The sequence below is a fragment of the Festucalex cinctus genome, chromosome 3, assembly GCF_051991245.1.
Source record: "Festucalex cinctus isolate MCC-2025b chromosome 3, RoL_Fcin_1.0, whole genome shotgun sequence".
In the NCBI taxonomy this organism is placed as follows: domain Eukaryota; kingdom Metazoa; phylum Chordata; class Actinopteri; order Syngnathiformes; family Syngnathidae; genus Festucalex; species Festucalex cinctus.
Window position 1 is genome coordinate 29,642,799 of NC_135413.1, and position 14,785 is coordinate 29,657,583.

Genomic DNA, 14,785 nt, shown 5'->3' on the forward strand with positions numbered 1-14,785 from the left:
TTATTTTTGGTAATTATTATTTATAGCTGCTAAGTTGATAACGTCCCAACACAAACACGGCAGGGCATCATTCATTTGGAGCGCGGCGATGTTACGAGACCACAAATTGTCCAGATCCCAGAGTCCTATAACTCAAAAGTCAAAGCGGAAGACATAAAAAAAAATATGTCCAGTACACCACTAGGTTCTTTTTTTAAGGAGATCCCCTGCTCCTGTTCGGAAACAAGGACATGATGCGTGACGGCATCTGAATTTATATATATATATATATATATATATATATATATATATATATATTTTTTTTTTTAAAGCCGCATTTACTGTATATGACAAGATATTTATAAATCCAGCTTATTCAAGCTTGTACATTTTCATGCTTGACCAAACTTTTGTCCGCATTGTCAGAATGTCACCATCGGGCTCATTTCAGCCACCCTGAAAGGAACACAAGACTTATGAAAAACTAAACTGGTTTATTTCAACTCTTCCCCGAAAAAAAATGCCAATTTATGTTGAGCGATTATGATTTTATAGCACTTTTATGAATATATTTCGTGTGCTAAGCACGCTTTAGCCCACATTAGGCGCGGCAACACCCCACCGCCCCGCCCCCACACGGAATGACATGAAACCGGACGTGTTGAGGACTTTACTCTGAACAGTATTTGAGATCCAAGACGTCTTTTTCTCGCTCATTACGTCAGCAAATTGCCATTGAAACGAACAAAGACGGCTTACGGTTACGCACGGGATACGTCGTCACGATCACGTGACCAGGAACATGGCGTCCCACACCGTACGATCGAATTCGGACACTTAATCGGTTTCAAATAAAATTCAGGGAATGAGATGCCAAAGATATTTGCACTTTTATTCCTTGTACACAATGCCTAATCCAATACTGGAAAATTATTAACAAGTGTATCGCTTTAAAGGATTCACGCCGCATCTTTAGCAGGGAACTTGACTTATGAGGACCCTGACTTTGAAGTTTTTTTTTGTTTTGTTTTTTTGTCTTGGGTGGTGATAAAAACATAAATGAATAGCACAAGATGGTGGTAGCAAACTTCACGACAAGCAGCAGCTTGGCAGTTAGTGAACAAGTCTTCCAAAAAAGGAGCGTCAAGACGTCTAATGCCACTCCCAGTGTAATTTTACACTAAATGTAAAGATAATTACATGTTGTGTATTTAAACGACATAACTGTGTCTTACAATAGCAAATCCACTCGCTTAATGCTAACACACAATGGACAACTTACGGCTAATCGCAGACTGTAGCGTTTGCTTATCACTAGAACTGCTAACCCTTCATTGTATTTATCACTTGTGGTCACGAGTTAGAGTTCATGTACTGTATGTGTTGGATGATTTAATATTTAAAAATTAATTTTATGTTGAACTTGTGTGACTGTAAAAAAAAAAAAAAAAAAATGTCATGATTATTACCCGTCCTTATTTGTCAGTTAAAGTTTAAAGACTGTTTTCTTTTAACCGTATTTATTTCTGTTTATTGGATTGCATGACAGATAAGAATGTTAAAACTTTGCCTGGGACAGTTCATTGGGAGTTTAGAATGCCATATGAACGGGTTGAATTGCAACAGAAAAGTTAAAATATAAATGTAGTCCTCTACTATAAGGTTGACTGTTAATATAGCTATATATATTTTTTTTTAATGTATTTTCACATGCTGAACGATGATGTCTGTGTGATTTGGCCTCGCTGCACTTTGCTGTGTTTAATTTAGTCCGACGTCATCACAAAGGAGCGCGCCATACTTGCCTTATTTCTGTTTTATTAAAACAGCTCAGCCAACACATAAACCATCATGGGGCATAAATCATCAGACTTTTAACATGCAACCATTCGTCAAAGTAGTCCATGTTGTAGACCAGACAGGCCAACCGGTTTTAGGATTTACCCTAGCCGAGTGCGCCACCTAGCTGCTGTCGCTGCGCCCTGCGTCATACATGATACATTCAAGTGGATCTAGTTTATTTGAAGAGTTTAGGTAGCAACCGTGGGTTATATAAAATATGATTATCTACTACAGTGTTGCAAGTGGTGGTTTTTGTTTTTTTTTGTTTTTTTTAATTTTAACTAGATTTAAAAAAAAGAAAGAACTATGCCCTAAAACAAACTTAATCTTTACAAAGAAAATTATGCTGTTTTGATTGATACTTTTGATACGATTACATTGACAACTTGAAAATGGAAAATTACCTGAAAAAATAAAACATTAGGTCATTAGGTGATGGGAGTAAGACTAGGTCTTCCTCAGGTACAGATACAAAGTTAGGTTATTGTTAATTCATATTGCGTATAACTTTACTGCAAAAATATATTTATATATTTAATTTAATTTTGTAAAATAGAAAATATTGCCAAATCATGCTAATCATTTTTTCTTTTCAATATCATTATTACATTCTCTTAAACTGATTTTTTTATCATAATATTATAACAGTCATTTTGAAAATTTTATTTAAAAATTACAGTACAACTTTTTTGTGTGAAACTACAACTGTAGCCTATTCTTATGATTTTTGACCATTCTTATTCTCATTTTACAACCACATTATCATATATTATGCTTTTTGTGCTATAAAATCAGTCTCGTAATATTAGTTACGTAGTATTAGTTTTTTTTTCTAATATTACCAATTTATTCTTTTTCTTATCTTTGGAAATTGTGACTTTATTGTTGTAAAAGTACAGCTTTTTTTTTTTTTTTCCTAAAATACAATTTTATTCTCATAAAACTACCACTTTATTCCTTCAAAATTGCAATTTTTTCCTCGTCATCTCGTAAAATTACAACTCTATTTTCACAAGATTCTTGCTCACTATTCTTGTACAAACATGCATTTCTTGCAAATTTTACCCCCAAAAATTGTAACATTAGGACTTTAGTCTCACAAAATTCTGATCCAGTTCTTAAAAAATTAACTTTTTCTCATCATATGACTTATTTATTGTCATAAAATTCAGACTTTAGCCTTATAGAATTACAACTTTATTCTTTCAAATGTGTCACTTTCCCTATAATATGGCTTTATTCTCATAAAATTCCGGCTTTATACTTCCAAAATTGCAAATCAGACTTTATTTGAATAAAATTGCAAGTGTTTCTCACTATATTACGACTTTATTATAATAAATATTATGAATTTATTCTTGCTCAATTATGACTTTATTGTTGCAAAATGTCTACTTTTTCCCATGACAACTATACATGTAAAAATGCCTACTTTATTGCATAAAATGACGACTTTGTCATAATAGTAAAACCTTTTTCCTGTAAAATCGCAACTTTATTCAAGCTAAATGTTTAACTTTTCTCTGAAAACGACAACTTTATTCTCTTAAATTCTTAATTTCTCTTATACTAGTTATAGAGCAACTAATTCATATTCCGACAAACCGATTTCATTCTCTAAAGATAAGACAATTCGCGAGCTGCTGTCCTCATTCGAGCAGCGGGTTGTAGGCGAGGCGGGGCTCGTCCTCGGTGACGAACACCAGCACTTTGGCCAAGTAGGTGCTGAGCGCGCCGTAGCGGCGCAGCCCCAGCTCCACGGACAGCTCAAAGTCCCGCGGGCCGTCGAAGTGCCTCGCCACGGACATGACGCCGCCGCCGGCGACTCTCTCCGCCTTGAAGAAGCCGCCCTCGTTGCCCGAGGCGATGGCGATGCGGATGTCGTCGCCCGGCACCGTGTGGGAGGGGCCCATGCGGAAGATGTTGGTGAGGGCGGGGATGTTGGTGGGGAAGGTGAGGTGGTAGTAGGTTATTCTCAGCGGCATGGCCAGGCACTCGACAGACTCATTGCAAAGCAAGCGTTCGCATCGACTGCGGAGAGAGAGACGGGTGGGTCGGGGGGTCACGGAGAACAAAACAAGCAGAGAGAGAGAGAGAGAGAGAGAAAAGGAGACCATGTGAATTAAATGTGCCGTGCATGGCATGCAGTGGAGGGCAGCCTAGCACCTGAGAGGGGGTTCAGGGTGGGCTCATGCAGGCTTATGACTGGTGACAACAGACTCGGTTGGATTTGAGCTTACCGTAGTTCGCCATTCTCAATGTTCGTTTGCACGCTTGTTGTTGACTTTGCGAGAGATCTAATTGGCTGGATCGGATTAGCGGATACAGGGTGTTCAAAATGTTTGACCCCATTCTAAATGCCCATATCTCGGAAACTACTCGATGGATCTTAATGAAACTAAATACACTTTATGTTGAAGGTCATAAGTTTTATATAGTTTTTTATAAAAGTACAAATATTTGTTGGTTCTATGACAGATTTTCATAAATGTTCCAACACCAAGTGGCAGGTTATATTTTGGAATTACAGCCCAAGTGCTTTTTAGGACATTCAGAACTTCCTTTCCTGTGTTTTGTGTAAGCTCGATGTTGAAAAAAAACTTGAAAAGTTTCTACACAAGCTGTGAAAATTTGAGGTCATTCCAATGAAAATTGTCAAAATTATTGGCCTACGAAATGGGGTCAAACATTTTGGAACACCCTGTATTTTATAACATTTTTTTATTTTTTTATTATTATTTTCTTTTAGAAAATCAGTGACTAATGATCCCCCCCCGCAATACATTTGAGTGGTCGTGAAATAACCGCAAGTTTTGGCTATTCGTGGGCCAGGCCGGTCCTATTCTCCCGTGAATAGTGGGGGTCAACTGCTTAATAATTAAACAAGTTGTTTAAATAAATTGAATAAATTGGCCCATCTTCTGATCATCGGATTGTTTATTGTTTAACTGATGGGTGACCGGCTTCAAAATCCTGATTGCGTAAAAATCCTTGTTGAATACATCCATCCATCCATCCATTTTCTGAACCACAGAAACGTCCCGCTGTTTACAAATCAAACACAAAATGGCAAAACACAGGCTGGGGGTGTGGGGGTTTAGGACAAAATCACCCCCACACGTTAAGAAAAGCCCAGATCTGTAAATTGAGAAGTAGTTTGTTTGTTTAATTAAATCCTGTATTTAAAAAGTGCATTTTCCTGAGTGAAACCAGCAGACTGCGCCTTTAAACCTTAAAGAGACAAAATGCACTCTAAAAAACAAAATTCAAAATGTGTCTACTTACGTTTCCCCGACCCTGCGGTAGTTGTTGGGACAGTCAAAGGACAGGCAGCGGAATCCGCCCTGCACATTAAAGCAACTCTGGTTCTCTGCGCATGTGTGCGTCCCTGCCACACATTCATCAATATCTAAGAGAAACATGAAAAACGAAAAAAATAATAATACTAATTAAAAACTGGATGGGTACTCCTTATGAACTCATTGTCATGGTCCACCAAGAACGTGTCTGAATCACCTTGGCAGCCGCGTCCGTTGGCTGCTAAGGTGTAGCCGCTAACGGGGCAGGAACAGTGGAAGCTTCCGGGGGTGTTGTGGCAGCGGTAGGAGCAGATGTGGCCACCGGTCGGCAGGGCGCATTCGTCTATGTCTGCATAGTTTCAAGCAAAAAAACCCAAAACAAAACAAGCAATTATCTTGACGTTTGAATTGCTCTCAATATAGCAGGTGTGAGTTGCACATACACATTTTTTTTTACCTTCACACGTCACCCCGTCGGTGTCACTGAGCTGGTAACCACGGCGACAGTAACACTGGTATGAGCCGTACACGTTGGCACATTCTTGACTGCAGGGGTTGCTTTCACACTCGTTTAAATCTACGCAGACAAAATTGAATAATATTGATGTCCCACTCAACTTATAGAACAACAGTTGAAAAATATCAACAAAATTATCCAAATAATGGTGGATTTAAAAAAAAAAAGTAAATTATATTAAAGGGGAATTTAACGTAAAACATTTCTTGACAATATGTATATTAGGGATGTAACGATAAGCGCGATATCGTGATATCGTGACATTAAAACTGTCACAATATCGTCGTCGTCATGTTCACGATATTTAAATGCAACACATCTGTTAAAAAAAAAAGTCAGGTTGATTTCCATTTGTGCAGTTCTAGCGGCCTCCCATGGCTAGTTTTTTTTAGTGCAATTTAATTTTTATTAGGGATGTTTTGGCTCTTCTATGTTTAAAATCTACACTAATTGTCAGATGAAGGGGAACGTAATATGCCTGTGAAGCAAGTCATGTGGCGGAATATGTGCATTCACAACATAACATAAAAATAACATAATAATAAAACAATAATAATAATAATAATAGCATTGCTGTTATGTACAAAAGCACAATATTGTGCTTTTTTTTTTTTTTTAGTGTGAGCTCATTTTTCTACAATATTCTGACCTTTTTTTAAATATCGCCAACCTCCCCACAATATCGTGATGATTATCGTATCGTGAGCTTCATATCGCGATATCGTATCGTGACATTTGGATATCATTACATCCCTAATGTATATGTGACCTCACAAATCTAAACATGACATTATGATTAATATTACAATTGTGGAATATGAGTTAAGCAGCAAAATCCAGCCATTTTTATCCATGTCAGGGGGCGGCCATTTTGCCACGCTGTCAACTGATGATGACATCACAGTTGCTCAGGGCTCAGGGCAACAACCACACACAGCTCATCTGTTTTCTGAAGCTGAGCTCTGATTGTTTGTTACCTCCTGCGCAACTCAACAGCAAGTGGCAAAATGGCCGCCTTCTGATATTTGCTATTTTGCTGCTTAACTCATATTCCACTAATGCAATATTAAGCAAAATACTGTATTTAGACTTGTGGAACTGAATCGAACATATTGTCAAGATTTTTTGGGGGGTTTGACTTTGGAATTTGTTGACGAATTTTCTGTATGACCTGACAATAGAATATTAAGGGATGGTTAAAAAAATAACATCCCGGTAAAAGTCACTGAGTCTGAGATTTCTTGTATTTTCCATGATGACGGTCTGTTCATGCTAATTTTATTCATGCACAAAGCGCCAAGTTACATTAAAATTGCGTCTTCCTCGACACATATATTCCACCTGTCTCACTGTTACCTTATCTGCTCGAGCGCCTCTGGCGGCCGTTAGAAAAAAAAATGCATGAATTAGCCGCATCATTGTATAAGCTGCGGCTTATAGTCCGGAAATTGCGGCATTAAAATTATCGTCGTCGCCATGATACGAAATAAATGAGTTACCATCACAGTTCCTTTCATCCCTGGACAACTTGAAGCCGGTGGTGCAGCTGCACTTGTAGGAGCCCGGTGTGTTATCACACTTGTGCGCACACAGGCGTCCGGGGTAGTGCCTGCACTCGTTCAGATCTGCAACAGAACGCACGCATAGCAGTCGGGTGTGTCTTTTTGGCTGGCGTCGCACTTCCCGTCTTCTCTTTCCCGCTTACCCTCACAGAGGCGAGTGATGCTGTTGAAGTTGTAGCCGTTGCCGCACTCGCAGTGGTAGGAACCCATTGTGTTGATGCAGCCGTGACCCGAGCACACCGTTTCGGGGCCTTTGCACTCGTCGATGTCTTGGATGTAGAAAAAAAACAAAACAAACCAAACAAATGTGTCTTTGCATTGCATATGCCGTCAAATAGAATGTCCAAAAAATGATGGCTATTTTGTCTACCTTATAGAAAAGCAGATGACAATGACATTATTCAGAACAATAACAGTCGTACCGATGCAGCGTGTGCCGTCGTCATTGAGGTGGTAGCCCCTTCCGCAGTTGACGGGGTTCCTCTGGCAGATGTACGAGCCCACTGTGTTCATGCACAGCTGCCCCCTTTGACACGGGCCCGTCTGGCTAACACATTCATTGATATCTGCAACGTAGACGACACGCGTGACGACACGACTGTCGGGAAAATATGGAGATTGTGAAGTTGGTGAGGAAGCGCTCGTTTACAAAGGCTTGTTCCACTCCAGACAAGACTCATAATCTATTTGGAATTGTCATTATGGTTATTTTTTTTATTTCATTTTGTTTTTTTGTTTTAAATTAATTTATTTTTACTTAGTTTACAGAGTTAGTTTACTTAGTTTAGACACCTGATTTTTTTGTTTTTGTTTTAGATTAATTTATTTTTACTTTGTTTACAGAGCGGATTTGCTAGTTTTTATTATGTATTTGTTTGACTTTTTATTTTATTTTATTTTAGTTTTAGTATTAGTTTTCACTTATTTTTGTATTTTTTTTGTATATTTCTTTTTTGCAAGATTGAAAAAATGGATTGTGGTAGGTATTGCGCTGTAAAAATTAAATTAAAAAAAAATATTTAAACAACCATCTAGAAATCAAATACAGGTACTAACCCTTAACCCACCAGTACATAGACTTTGGATTACAGTATGTGCAGTACATAATACTGCTTCTAAAAGTTAGATGCTTACTAACCCTAAACCTAAAGTATTTTTTAATTCCACCATTAATGTGAACTATAACCTGCACTCAATTCAATTTAAAAATATATATATTTTCCAGAGCATAAGTGGAAATTAACTTAACATGTTTGCAAAAGTGTTCACCCCCCTACATAACTGGTATTAATTGCTTTTCAGAATACCAATCACATTAAAACTTACGTTGAATGGGAGTCAACACAAGCGTGCCACCATTTAAGTTGCTTTTCTAATTAACATCAACTAAAGTTAATTTGGGACTGTAGTTGCTCTTGATGATAGAAATAAATATTGTCAATTCAAGTACAGTTTTTAGTAAACAAAATTTCAGTGTTCTGTAACAGACATTAAAAAAAATTACGTTTTTTTCCCAGTTAACAAAGAAACACAATCCCATTCAAATGTGTTGCTCGACTATCTTATTATTATTGTTCGTATAATTCATATGAATATTGCACTCACCAATGCAGTTTCCCAGTGCATCCTGAATAAAACCAGCACCACATTTGACCTTTGGGAGACAACGGAATGAGCCCTGGGTGTTTTGGCATTCAAACTCTGGGCCACAGTTATGGATGCCGGTCTCGCACTCGTCAATATCTGAGGAGATGTAAATATTCAGCATACAAGGGAGGGCCACACAAAAGGAAAACAACCCCGTGTGCAAGACGGACCTTTGCAGTTGTTGGTGTCCGTCAGTTCGTAGCCGGTTCCGCAGCTGACCTCTCTCTGGCAGCGGAAGGAACCGTCGGTGTTGATGCAGCGCTCGCCCACTCGGCAGTTACTGGCACCCAGCAAACACTCGTTAATGTCTGTGTGGTTAGAAGAGGAGGAACTTTAAAACTCTGGTTAAGTAGAGGGGTGGGAAAAGGGGCAGAGTTTTTCTTTTTAATAGGATTTATTCATGCTAAAATCAAGAATATAGTTTACAGTTTGGCATTCACAAACTGATTTTTTGGGGGAACCTGTTGTCTGTTATTTGCTGAAAAACTAAAATAAACTAAAAATAAATTTATTGCTCCAGCAATGGTGGCATTGTGACATTGATAAAGTGCCTTACCACCATCATGTGGCATCTATAGGCAATTAGTAATAGATTGATTGATTGAGTCATTCAGAAATGTGACCTAATACTTTTGCCCAACATTTTTTATTTATCTTTTATCAAGGATCATGAAAATAAAAATAAACTTACCCTCACAGTTCTTTCCATCTGGGTTCAGTTTGTAGCCTTTAAAGCAGCCACACGTGTCATTACCCACACAATTATGAGCGCATTTACCTGGAAAAAATATATATATATATATTGAAAACATTGGTGATATTCCATCAGTCCATCCAGATCTTTAAAAAAACAATAAAATGATTATAACTTCACCATTGCACTGATCACTTAAAACTGAGTTGTCTCCAGTGTCCGGTGTTTCGTCTTTGTTTGGCACTGCCAGAGAGAAAGTGTTTTTATTTAGTACTTTTTTTATTTTTTAAGTACTTTTTTTTTAAAAATACAATTCCTTGTCAAGCTAAATGTGCAACTTCTCCCAACTGCAGAAATCTAAATTACACAGAAAAAAATAAAATAAATAAATAAATAATAATAATAATAATAATAATAATAATAATAATAATACATAAACTTTAATATTACTTTGGATTGGACTAACGCTGATCACATTTGCCATTTTCAAATCTTCAAAATAATCACCCTATGGCCAACAAGTACTAAAATAACCCAAAACTGAAAACGCATCATTTTCATTGGACCGCAAGTAACAAAATTATTTTTTATTGTGATGTCCAGGATGCCAAATTAATTCCCATTCCCAGAAAAGAAGGAATCAATCTCATCATACAGCAATAACCCTTTACATCCACTAGAGAGCAGTGTGGGCTTATGATTGATCAAATGAGCCATAGTTTTTGTATGTTCTAGCTGAAAATTAAAAAAAAAAAAAAAAGTCTGCCAGCAAGTGACATATATTGTATTATTTGTACCCACATTCAGTCTGCGCCATGGGCGCCGTCTGATTGTCGGCCACTCCGTCCACGCAGCAGGCCCGGTACACCAGGCCGCACTGGTAGCCTAAAGAAAGGCTGTGGTCGCATGGAAGTCCCTGCTCCTGGCCCGTCTTCCCCAGGAGGCAACAGTCGCAGCACATCTGACAATCACGCACACAGCAGGTCATTTACATACATGTTGAAGACCATTTAGACTCCAGATACTGGAGAAAAATGAAGGTGATGTGACTTGGCTGTAAAGTTCTGGGTGGGAACTTTCGCTGGTTCTTGTATCTTAATGCTCACGGTATTACACTAACAGTAATAACCATAAGACTGCATGTTCTCAGTTGAAATATTTACTGGATGCCAGAAAGATGGAGCACACAGCTGCGGAGCCCTCTTCTATTAGTATGCAGAAGAGGAACTGATTGCTGATTATGGCTTGCAGCTTAAACAAAACTCAAAATATTATATCTCAAAATATTTGAATATTTCCTTCGACCAAATAAAAAAAAAAATGCCATAATCAATATTAAAAAAATAAAAAGCTTGCCATATTTCAGTTGATTTGTAATGAATCCAGAATGTATGGCATTTTTGCTTACTTAATTGCATTACAGAAAATAATAGACTTTATCACAATATTCAAATTTTTTGAGAGGGTCCTGTATAAACAACCAACAATCTCTAATAACATTTAATATTGAGGCAATTACTTGATAATGCAAGCACATCGAGTTCCTCCACATATTTACTCGCTTCACAGGCATATTACTACGTTCCCCTTCAGATGACCATTAGCAGGAATTTAAGGGCCAAAACATGTCTTGTGAAAATTAAACTGCACTAAAAAAAATAAAAAAATTTAAAATTAAAAAAAATAGCCACCAGGGGGTGCTAGAACTGCACAAATGGAAATCAACCTGACTTTTTAGCAGATGTGCTGCTTTTAATATCGTTACATGACGACGACGACGATATATTGTGGCAGTTTTAATATTGCGATATCACAATATTGCCGGTATTGTTACATCCCCACTTAACAGGCTATAAGTAATTTTGACAGTGCATGAAGTGCATTCAAGGACCACCAACAAAACAAGAAAAAAATAATAACAAACAACAATTAAAAATACATAAATAAATTTAAAAAAAAAAGAGTTGGGGATTTGTTGATGTTCACTGAGCGCATCTTAGGTGATATACTGACGACATGCTTGACAGCATTTCCCCCTTATGCTATTGGCTCTTTAATGTCGGCACTCCCTTTGAAAGCCAACATGCACAAACCTTGGTGGTCTTGGTCTCACAGGTGTTGGAGAACAAGGAGTCGCACACTCCTTGACTTTTGGCCACAGTAATTCCGGTGGTGCACATGTTGTCTTCAAGCACCGCAAGGCAACACTGCTCTTGCACCGTCCTGTCATCATATCAAAATCAATCCATGAAAACTGCTCACTCAAAGTGTTATCATCAACATCAACGCACTTTCTTGTTTTGCTTTAAGTCCTTTCCTGGATCCACGTCTGTATTTCCTTACTCATTGTGGCTTTTTGGAAGCGTTCAACCACTTCCACATAAACATTGTTTCTTCCTGCAAGTTACTGGATGGAGTGACTAACAGTTTCCAACACATAAAAGATTGGAGTCGGTTGCATCACATGAGTAAAAGTGAAATCATGATTAAGGGAACTTTCCATGGAAATTAACAGAAATATATTGGGAATTGTCGTCATGGCTGTATCGGGTAAAATTCATCTGAACTTCCCAGGGGCATTTAACGGACCTATTCCAACTTTTTACAGTTCAGTACTATCACTGTAAGCTCATTATTAAACTATTTATTACTCTTTTATAATGACACGCAAATACAGTATAGGAAATTACACCAATTCATTAATATGTGGTCAATCAGTGTTTGAAGAAGCACCTTTTACTGCACACTGACTTTAGGTGACGCGAGCACAGGACCAAAAGAAGCTCACATGCTACACTCTTAAAAAAATAAAAATAAAATTGTTGACCAACTTAATAAAATTCTTTCAACTTTGTGGAAACCGATTGCATGGTGCGGATAAACGTCGTATAGACTCGACTAAGTGCAATTTCTGTAGAAATTGTGTGGGAATGCTGAAAGCTGAATGCTGAGATTTGAATGCATGTGGAATGCTTCTGAAGTAAATGGAGAGATAAATTGTGAAATCATGACCTCCTGGTTATTAGGCAATGCACTTTACCAACTGTGCCACCGAGCAGTATCAGACACCTGGTAATGATGATAAGTTATATGTATGGCAGTGGGCGTGGAAAGTGATACTTAAAAAAATGTCAATGTCTGCCCCATTGAAAATGAATGCGGAAAAGTTGATATTAAACATTTAAAGGCCCAGTATGCCGGTTTCACTTAGGAAAATGCACTTTTTAAATACAGGATGTACACACTTTAACTTTCTCTCAGTCAACGCATCTGGGTTTATGTTAATCTTTGGTGGTGATTTTGTCATTTTGTGTTTGTTTTGTAAACAGCGGGACGTTTCTGGACTGGAGGGGTGTCAACACTGTCTTTCCACAGAAACGTCCCGCTGTTTACAAAACAAATACAAATTGGCAAAATACAGGCTGGGGGTGTGGGGGTTTAGGACAAAATCACCCCCACACGTTAAGAAAAGCCCAGATCTGTAAATTGAGAAATAGTTTGTTTGTTTAAATCCTGTATTTAAAAAGTGCATTCTCCTGAGTGAAACCAGCAGACTGCGCCTTTAAAATTGTGCAAATACTGTAAGTAATGTGGAATCAGAGGATATATACCCCGGGAAGCGTGAATTTTTTAAGCTAGTTGAAATATTAACAGTGTAAATTGGAAGTATTATGTGGGAGTTGTTATGCGGAAAAAAAGTGTGGGGAATAAAAAATCACAATAATGCTTCAGCATTCCCACAATTAATAGCCAGGTGTCGCATTATTTTGTATGTCGAGTGTAAACACCAGGCGTGTCAAAAGAGTCTGACTCCCTCTTCCCTCACAAACTACCCGATTGACTCGTTGTGATGAGTGCTTGTGGATCTCCGTGGGCCTTTACAAGAAAAGGAGCTTAACCGCCCACACGCCTCTCTCATCTCTCAATGTCCTCTTAACCACGAGCTTCTTTCCACATAAATTCACCAGCACACGTTACAGCCTTGTAAGGGCACAACAATGTGTCCTCACCCTTTTTTTCCACCTCCGAGTTCCTGTTACTCTGTTCCTCCGTCCACGTTGGGTTTCACCTCCAAGGTATTTCCTGGGGCTTATAATCAACACACACCATCTGCCCCGTTTTCCCCTCAAGTTATAATTTAGACAAATTTTCAGATCACTTAATGTGCTCCTCGGGTTACTAGCAGACGTGTTATTAACTCATCGTTATTCGCTTGCAGGAAGGAAGCAATGTGGCCGCAGATTTACGGGGGGGCAAAGCTATTTGATTTTGAAAGCCCGCAGACATGCGGTCGAGATCAGAAGGGGGCTCGGTTTTACCTGCACGTCGGTGACCCGGAGATGAGCGGGACGGTGAAACAGCCTTGGTTGTCGTTGGCGCGGTTCTGGCCATCTTTGCAGCAGTCATCTATCGACATCTGCTGCACTCCTGCACGCCAGAACAGACATCATTTTCAGTTTGCTTGAGAGCCGAATTTTTGGACGAGTTCTGAGACATAAAATTCTCGAATTTTCTGGTTGAAAAACGATTTGGTTGAGAACAGAAGCGTTCGAAAACCGAGGTTTGACTGTAGTTTGCGTCTGGAACAAATCAATTCAGTTCATATAATTTCCTGCGGAGATCAAGAGTGCTACTCATGAGGGATCGGGATCGGGCCCTGCTGCAAATAGTGAAAGTCCCCGAACGATTGACACCATCACAAGTGAGGTTTGCGATTGCAAAGCACTTCAAACAAAGAGGATCGTTAAACATTCATGACATGCTTCTAGCATGTTTGCAATTATGAACCCATGTTACATAAATGACTGAATTCTGTCGTTATTCATCACAAACAGCCATCTTCACAAGAGGCTTACCAAAATAATATTCGCTATTTTACTAGTCTGATTAAAGCGTATTCTACACTGATGGTGCTCTGACAAATAGTACTATAAACTCGGCTTTTGGCATTTACAGATAAGTAGAGTAAATAGGCTATAAATTCTTTTTGTGTCTTTATGTGCTTGCATATGACCCCATGGAAATTTTAAACCACGCATCCAATTAATCAAACATCGTTGGTTGGCTTTAGGACAAGGTTTTGAAGAAAATTACACCAGCTTGTTGTTGTATTTTCCCCCCCACCCGAGCTGCTGGTCATCCTGCGGTTCAGTCAACAATCATCCGTGGCGATCGTTCTCTTGCCGGCGGTTTGCATAATTGCGTAAGTGTGTCGAGCTGCTCTGCCAAAAGCATTCCACCTTTT

The 14,785-nt window shown here is 38.5% G+C and overlaps 2 protein-coding genes across 10 annotated transcripts in view; one reads left to right on the plus strand and one right to left on the minus strand.

The window, feature by feature from the left end:
- The window catches only part of LOC144016380 (aldo-keto reductase family 1 member D1-like), a 111,452-nt gene that overhangs the window by 78,362 nt on the left and 18,305 nt on the right, over positions 1-14,785 (plus strand). The window lies entirely within an intron of this gene.
- The window catches only part of fbln1 (fibulin 1), a 37,186-nt gene that overhangs the window by 17,387 nt on the left and 5,014 nt on the right, over positions 1-14,785 (minus strand). The window contains exons 2-15 of one of the 2 annotated variants that reach the window (XM_077517438.1): positions 13,860-13,968; positions 11,634-11,763; positions 10,342-10,501; positions 9,721-9,783; positions 9,538-9,624; positions 9,017-9,154; positions 8,805-8,942; positions 7,622-7,765; positions 7,343-7,468; positions 7,137-7,262; positions 5,578-5,697; positions 5,338-5,469; positions 5,107-5,230; positions 846-3,852 (exon numbers count right to left, since the gene is read on the minus strand). In XM_077517438.1, coding sequence (XP_077373564.1) covers positions 3,471-3,852; positions 5,107-5,230; positions 5,338-5,469; positions 5,578-5,697; positions 7,137-7,262; positions 7,343-7,468; positions 7,622-7,765; positions 8,805-8,942; positions 9,017-9,154; positions 9,538-9,624; positions 9,721-9,783; positions 10,342-10,501; positions 11,634-11,763; positions 13,860-13,968 — 1,979 coding nt within the window. In that variant the 3' untranslated portion in view covers positions 846-3,470. Of the gene's footprint in view, positions 1-845; positions 3,853-5,106; positions 5,231-5,337; positions 5,470-5,577; positions 5,698-7,136; positions 7,263-7,342; positions 7,469-7,621; positions 7,766-8,804; positions 8,943-9,016; positions 9,155-9,537; positions 9,625-9,720; positions 9,784-10,341; positions 10,502-11,633; positions 11,764-13,859; positions 13,969-14,785 lie in introns of those variants that run through there. The other variant, XM_077517437.1, reaches the window with a different exon arrangement.